The 7,703-nt window shown below is 42.7% G+C and overlaps 1 protein-coding gene across 1 annotated transcript in view; it reads right to left on the bottom strand.

The window, feature by feature from the left end:
• Positions 1-7,703, bottom strand: part of ZNF704 (zinc finger protein 704) — a 237,906-nt gene that overhangs the window by 15,205 nt on the left and 214,998 nt on the right. The window contains exon 7 of the mRNA XM_036097084.2: positions 6,446-6,550. Within this exon, the coding sequence (XP_035952977.1) occupies positions 6,446-6,550 (105 nt within the window). The remainder of the gene's footprint in view (positions 1-6,445; positions 6,551-7,703) is intronic.

The following is a 7,703-nucleotide window of genomic DNA, read 5'->3' as shown; positions in this document are numbered from 1 at the left end:
GATAATGTGGAAGGTTTTCTAAATTGTGCAAAAGTGCCACACCCCTTTCATGTGAGGTGATATGAGATGACAGGGTGCTCTTCATCCAACGAATATTTATGAAGTTCTTACTATGCACCAGGCACCCTTCTAGCATGTGGGTACCTAGCGGTGAACAATGCCAAGTCTCTGCCCTCATGGAGCATACATTCTAGTGGGGACACAGACAATGCATACAAACAAGTAAGATCATTTTAGTGATAAGTGCTTGAAGAAAATATAATAGGTCAAATAGGCAAAGCCTCATGAAGGGAGAGGGCGTTTACTTATTTAGGGCGGTGAGAAAAGTCCCCCTGAGAGGTTCCCTTTTATCTTTACGGCACTCTGAAGAAAGGGGCAGCAATGACAGAGGCCTCCTAGGTGCAGAGAACCAAAGGGGCCAGAAGACATTGTGTGGAGGCTGGGGGTAGGAAGACAGGAGGTGGTAGATTCAGGAAAGACCTCCTGGCTGTGATTGAGGAATTTGAATTGAATGTTGCTCTAAGTGCCAGGGAAGCCATTGGAGAATATTAAGAAAGTGAGACATCTGATTGATGCTTTAAAAAGATCCCTTTGGCTCCTTCGAGAATGGATTGGAGACAGCCTGGAGAGGAGCCCTGCAGTCTAGTTAAGAGGTTTTGCACTATTTGGGGGGAAAGATGTACTGGTGATTTAGACTAGGGCGTGGCAGTGGTGGTAGGAAGGGGCTGGATTCATGCAGAATCAGGCAGAGTCTGGGACACGTTGAAGGATGGGAAAAAACGAAGACAAATCTTTCAAAGAATCAGGGGTGAATCAAGGGGAGTCAAGGGTGAATCCCAGCTTCTGGCCCAAGAAGCTGGAGGGATGGTGGTACCACTTACTGAAATGGGAAAACTGATGATGTGGTTGGTTTGAGGAAGGAGCGAGGACCAGGTTTTTGAAAATTCCAAAGACACCGTTTGAGGACTATGGAGGAATAACCCCTGATTACAGTCTTTACTCCTGCTAATGGCTTTATTAACTCGGGCTTTCAGGGCCTGCGTGTATAGTCCTGTCCAGCAGCAGCCCCTCCCGATCCACCCCAGACCTGGGTTTTATGGGGTGCAACGCAGCGGAAGCCAGAACCCGCATCACACGTTGGCTGTGGCTCAGTTCTGTGTGACGACCAGTATGACCTAACTTGTGAGCTTTCCTTGAGACTTTTTATAGCAAGACAATCATGGTTAAAAGCTTTTTATTTTAGCGGGGGCTGAGGGTGGGGAAGGGGAGGGGGTAGCTGGCATAGGAACGGACATTTATTTAGTGCTCACAAATGTGAGAGGCAGGCTACTAGTTTAGGTATCATTTCTTTTAATCCTCACAAAACCCCTGCCAGTGAAGTGCTGTTATCTGCATTTTGTAGATAAGATCATTTAGATGTGGAGCCAGGAGGTGGCCTGCAGAGCATCCCGGAGTTCTAAGTAGCACTAGTAGTAATTTAGCAAGGGCTTGTTAAACGAAGTGCCTTGGAGTGCTATCTGCTTTCATCTTCACCGCGACCCTAGGATAAGTAGATTGCCATCATGTCCGCCTCCTCGATAAGGGAGTGGAGAAGCTCAGTGGGTTGCCGCACAGTAAGAGTAAGCGGTGGGGCCAGTACTTGAACACAGGCCGTCTCGTACCAGCTGACCTTGGACCTAGCTCTGAATGACGTCAAGGCACTGCTCTTCCCATCCCTCCACGCTGCCACGGAGCTGAGGGAAATACGGTGCGCCCTAAAGTAAAGCCCTGCACAGCATGATGCTGGCCGTCTCTCCCAGTGGTCTCCACATTTCAATCTTCACTTTTTTAAAAAATCTTTATTAGTTTTATATCTTAACTGTTTCTAAGTTCTATTTTGGGGCATTTTCTATTAAGTATATAGTAGACTCGGAGAGTACTATATGGTATTTTTTCTAAATAAAAAGAAATAGGTAAATAAATAAATATTTTTAGAAGTATAATCTCCATTTTATTTTTTTCCAGAGAACCGTTTTTCTTCAGTCTTTAAGGACTCAGCTCCTGACATGGGCTTTGGTGGAGGTCGTGGGGCAGCACCCGCGGGTCTAAATCGGGGTGGGGGTGTTGGGTCCTCCCGGGCTTCATGAGAGCGATTCCTGGCTGCCTTGCTGTGAAAGGCACAGCTCACACAGTAATGGAGTTTCATACACAGCTTGGGGAGCACACAAGCACAACACACAATGAGCACACGCCTCTCATTTTTCTGCTGATTAGTGTGACCTCAGAAAAGTTTCAAGAACTTTAGTCTGCAAAAATCATGGTTAATTTCTCCCCCATGTTGGGTAGATATGGGTTATATCAGTCAGTCCCAGATAGGGAGAATACACTTCTCCTGACCACTGTATTATAGCAATGAGACACATCACAGGCAGCAAGACTAGTGAATGCTCCATGTTAGTCAGTGCCAGGCACTGTGCTCGATACGACTCCATGGAGAGGGGCGCCTGGGTGGCTCAGTCGGTTAAGCGTCTGCCTTTGGCTCAGGTCATGATCCCAGGGTCCCGGGATTGAGTCCCATATCGGCTTCTCTGCTCAGCGGGGAGCCTGCTTCTCCCTCTCCCTCTGTGGGCCACTCAGCCTACTTGTGCTCTCTGTCAAATAAATAAAATCTTAAAAAAAAAAAAATACAACTCCATGGAGTGGTTTAAATTTGAGGGCATTGCTTAAGAGAGGTCATGTGACTGGATAGAGGTCACAGTTCATAAATGCCAGAGTCAGGATTTGCATCTGAGCCTCACACCAGAGCAGTCTTAAGAATGTTGTGTCCCTCTGTAAATATGTTGGAGAGATTTCTTTTCTTTGTGATTTTCTATCTCTCAAATGGAAAAGCCAGCGTTCCTTGTCTTGGTTGTAATCTCTTATATTATTCTGAATCCTCCCTCAAGGTGTTAAAAACAAACAAACCAACCAACCCAGCTAAACGTCTGATAATTAAGCACTGCTATTTTAGGTTTGGAGACCCTCCTCCAGCCTGACGCCCTCCTGGAATGGCCCTTGGATCGCAGGTTGATTCGCTCTTGGTTCCGTGGGCTTGTTATAGACTGCATGTTTGTGTCCCCCCCCAATTCATATATTGAAGCTCTCATCCTTAGTGTGGTTATATTTGGATATGGGGTCTTTAAGGAAGTAAATAAGGATAAATGAAGTCAAAAGGCTGGGACCCTGATCCAACAGGATTAGTGTCCTTATAAGAAGAGATTCTCAAGGGCTCTCTCTCCACCTGTGTTGTGCCCCCTTTCTTGCCTCCACCAACAGAAAAGGCCATATAAGGACACAGCGAGCAGGTGGCCCTCTACAAGCCACAGAAAGCTCTCACTAGGAGCTGAATTAGCCAGCACCGTGGCCTGGGACTTCTAGCCTCCTGAACTGTGAGAAAATACATTTTGGTTGTTTAAAGCAATCCAGTCTATGGTGTTCTGTTATGGCGGTATGGGCAGACTCATACGGGGTCAAGAACTCTCAGCTTTCTGTCATGAAAAGACAGAGAAAAGAATGCAGACAATTAGAAGAAAAGGCGCGGTCATTCGGGAAAAACAGCTCAAAGAATGCTGTAATTAATGAGGGTCTTCTCCCTGCCCTTATGTCTACGGCCTTCGGCTAGAAAAGACTGTCCTTCTAGTTACATTTGCAGCTAGGCAGAACAGCCTTCTCCACTCCACACCTCCGGGAAGACGTCTTACCCAGGGAACTTATTAAAGCCTGATGTTCAGGAAATCTTGTGTAGGCAAATGAATAAATAAAATCCTGCAAACCTTGGGATTTCTCAGAAGGAGAGTATTTCCTTCTCTAGGAAGCATATAAAAGCATCCCCTCCTCAATACCCGGTATCCAAGATGTGTGGGGGGGGAAGCAAACCTTAAATGGGGTTGACAACCTCCGGGTATTTGTTCTGGAGTACAAAGAAAAACGTGTTCTTTAAAGAGCATTTTATAAAACGGGAACTGCTTTGTTCTTCCGTTTGGATATAGTTGAGGCCATCACTGATACGAATTCATTAGAATTTAAAATGTTTAGAGCTTCTGCCCGAAAACCCTATTATACTAGTTTAGAAGGTAGGAATTCATATGCTCTTAGATTCCACCTGGCTCCCCCGTCTCCTAGGGGCGGGGACAGCATTCCTGGAGAATTCGGGAACAGTCGCTAGCCCCTAGGCAGTGGACGCGCACCAGTCCTGTGTTTCTGTGGGGTGGTGTTGTAAGATCCAGCCCCCACTAGAAGGAGGCAAACAGTAAGCACCCACGTTTTTTAAGCCTTGCTAGACAGTATATAACATAAAGAACATTTTTAATAGTGAGCCTTCTCTCTAGGGTAAAACAAAGCCTGGGAAAATAGCATCCCCTCCCCTTCTCTTTAGTTTGAAATAGGAATGGCTGCTAAAACAGTCTAAAGTGTTGGCTGAAACATGACACAACCAGATAGATGAGAATTTTGTGGTGAAAGAAGACATTAGAAGTGAAAGTAGGATTTCAGTGGGATACCTAGTTAACACAGCCACTCTGTACACTTTCTGTCAAAGCTCTGGTCTAGACTGTCCCAGGTAACCAATGAAATTAGGGACGTCGAACAATCTAGGGCATTGAGATGAGGGTAGAGATACACACGGTGTCCCCGGCAGAGAAGAGTGTTAAAATCTTGCTACTGGGAAACCAACAATAGAAGGTATCCTGGCTGGTACCTTACTGGGTAAAATATTTAGGAACTTTAGAGGACATGTAGCTAGTCACACACCACTCAGTAATTTCTCTGCACTTCAGAAGGAGATGATTTAATTAATAAAGCAAAGGGAAAGAAATTCCATTTTGGTTGGTCACAGGGGTAATCTGAAAAAAAGTGTGAACTGGGCTGTTCCAGCCACATGCTACACGTGTTTGTACCCCAGGTGAGCCATATGGTGTATGCTCTCGAACATTCTCAAATCAAAGACAGGAATTAACAGGATTCAGAATAGTGGGTCTCTATAATTCTGTAATTGTAGCTGCCTTTCTAGGTTAGGGGGCTTGTCTCAAACGTGATATTGAGAGCCACTCCGGGTCTTCTCAGGTCTACCAAAATAAATAAATAAATAAAAGTCCCCCAAGCTGAAGATAGCACATGTAGAATAAAAGATACTTTATGTAAAAGAAATAAAATCTTATTAAAAAAAAAAAAGTCCCCCAGAGGACTGATGGTTAACCTCTGACACCGTCCTCAGCTGATCATTGTTCTTGCCGGAGAGCAAAACTGTTACCTACGTGCTCTCTTCTAAAGTCTACTAACAAGATCCCTCCTTGCATTCTTGCGCTTTCAGAGTAGCCAGCCGTTACTACTATTTGATGAAGGAGGTGACTTTCAAAATTACTCCAGATCCTCGATTATTTAAAAATCAAATTCCAGGAGTATTTTCCGGAAGCTACAAATTCCCAAGTTGCCGCCAGCAGGATGCTTTTCATTGCTGGCTATTCTCCTAGGGAATTTAATAAATATTCATCGACCGGGCACGGCATAATTGATTGAGCCGCTTTCATTTTTATCAGCACTGTAGGAGGCTTAGTATTTTCTGGAAACCTCTGGAAGTTGCCAGTGATTGACAATAAGAAGCTTTTGTGAGGTCCTTGGGGAGGGGGTTGGAGAGGAGAAAATAAGGTTAATGTCTGTTATCATAAGCCACTTTGTGACCCTTATCAGGAGTTATAAACCACTGTGGGGATCAACAGCGTGTAGGTCTGTGGATATTCTGTGATAAGCTACAAAAGACCCAATATACTTTTAAACGAATGGTTAGGAATCAAGTTAATTCATGGCGATTTATCAGACAGCAATCATTTACTATGTCAGATCAATTCTTATATACCATTTAAACCTGATTGCAGAGTTCAGCACTCTTATTTTCGGGAGTACCTATCAGCATGGATTGCTCAAGCTTTGGAAGAAAAAAAAATGATCTCAATTTATGGTTTTTTTTTTTTTTTTGAACCTTTCAAAATGACATACCCAGAAACAATAATTTCAAAGTCATAAATTTTATGAAGTTATTCATAACAATAAATATCATTTATGTACAGGGTCTTTTTCTTTTTGTTCAGCATCTGAGTTCAGCTATTAATTCTATCAAGCCTTTTGGAAACATACAAATACACCACAGACACAAAAAATCTCCACACATTTCTAACAAGTTGTTTATCAGCAGCCGCAACTCTCCTAGAGTCTCCTACTTTTCTCAAATGCCCGTCGTAACACCTTTTTCCACAGACAAGCTGGGCTAGGCTGGATCGTGAAATACGTGCTGGGGAGTTTACAAGTATCACTGAAGGAATAAAGTACTTCCGGCATTCTGAGTTTTGTCTTTTTCTTGCATGTTTTTATAATTTGTTCTCTAAATTTATGTGCAGCGTGGACCAGATTTCTGGCTATTTGTTTTTCTACTTACTGGAATGCCCGTGAAGGTAACCGGAGGAGACTGCCAAGAAATGCTGAAGCTGCTACCGTTGGGGGTGAACTTGGCCGATCCTGGAATGGTCACGGGGGGCGTGGCCTGTTCCACAGAAAACAGAGAACATTGTTATGAAACAACATTTCTCCTCGCAGTCCTAAGCTATCATTGCCTAAGTAGGGCCCTGAAAGTGGTTTCAGCTGGATTAATAATTTAGACGAATTATCCAACAGGAGTAGATTAAACATAGTCCAAGAGAGTAGCTAGAAATAAACTTTTTATGTATCTCAGCAAGCTATCTAAGGAATAAAAGCAGGAGGTTTTTGATGGTTCCTGAAAATAAATTTATTATATATACATATACCTATTTTAGGACATATTTATGTGTAAAACACAATGCTTCACTGTCAAACTGGGAAAGAAACAATCTTATACAGGGATGCCAGGGGGGTAAATTGGTACAACATTTGGGGACAGCAGTTTGGTGATATATATATCAAAATTCTTAGTATTTTGTATATTAGCTATGCCACTTCTAGAATTCATTCTAAGGAAATGGGTACAGGATGTTCATTGCAGAACTATATATTAGGTACAAAAAACTGGAAATGCAAATGTCCAATAATAGGGAAGTGGGTAAATAAATCATGATCTATCCACAGAGCCTGATGTTGTTGAAGAATGCTGATTGGTATGGGAAAATGTTCATGATATATTAAGTGGCCAAAACAAAGCACAAGAAAAACAGTATTACAGTAAATTCCCTTTTTTAAAAAAAATGAGTAAACATACATAGAACAAAGTCTTGAAGGACATACAAAAAATATTAACCAAGGGGCTTTTTGAATTTTCTTCATTTGCTTGTGTTTTTAACATTTTTGATGCTGAATATTTATAATGTCTATAAATAGAACAATCCCAATATTATGAATACATGGTTTGGGAAGGACCTTTTAGATCACCTACTGCATGTTCCAACTCTCATACAGGTGGCACCATAGTTGGAATGGGTTCACGCCCATGATTTCGAACCAGTGCTTCTAAATGACAAACTAGACCCTGTCAGCACGGACAAACTAGAATGAAGAAACTAATTATTCTTTTTGACCAACATAACAAGAGTCAGGAATGAAATTTATTGCCTCAGCTAATTTAATTATTAGCTCTATTCCATGGCTCTTGAGTGTAAGTCTACTAAATCAGTGGCTGGATGTTTCTTCTACAGGTTTCTACATCTGATCATAGATGTAGCTGC

The sequence above is a fragment of the Halichoerus grypus genome, chromosome 5 (genome assembly GCF_964656455.1).
Source record: "Halichoerus grypus chromosome 5, mHalGry1.hap1.1, whole genome shotgun sequence".
NCBI lineage: Eukaryota > Metazoa > Chordata > Mammalia > Carnivora > Phocidae > Halichoerus > Halichoerus grypus.
Note: the sequence above shows the minus strand (reverse complement) of the source record. Positions and strands in the feature narration are given on the sequence as shown.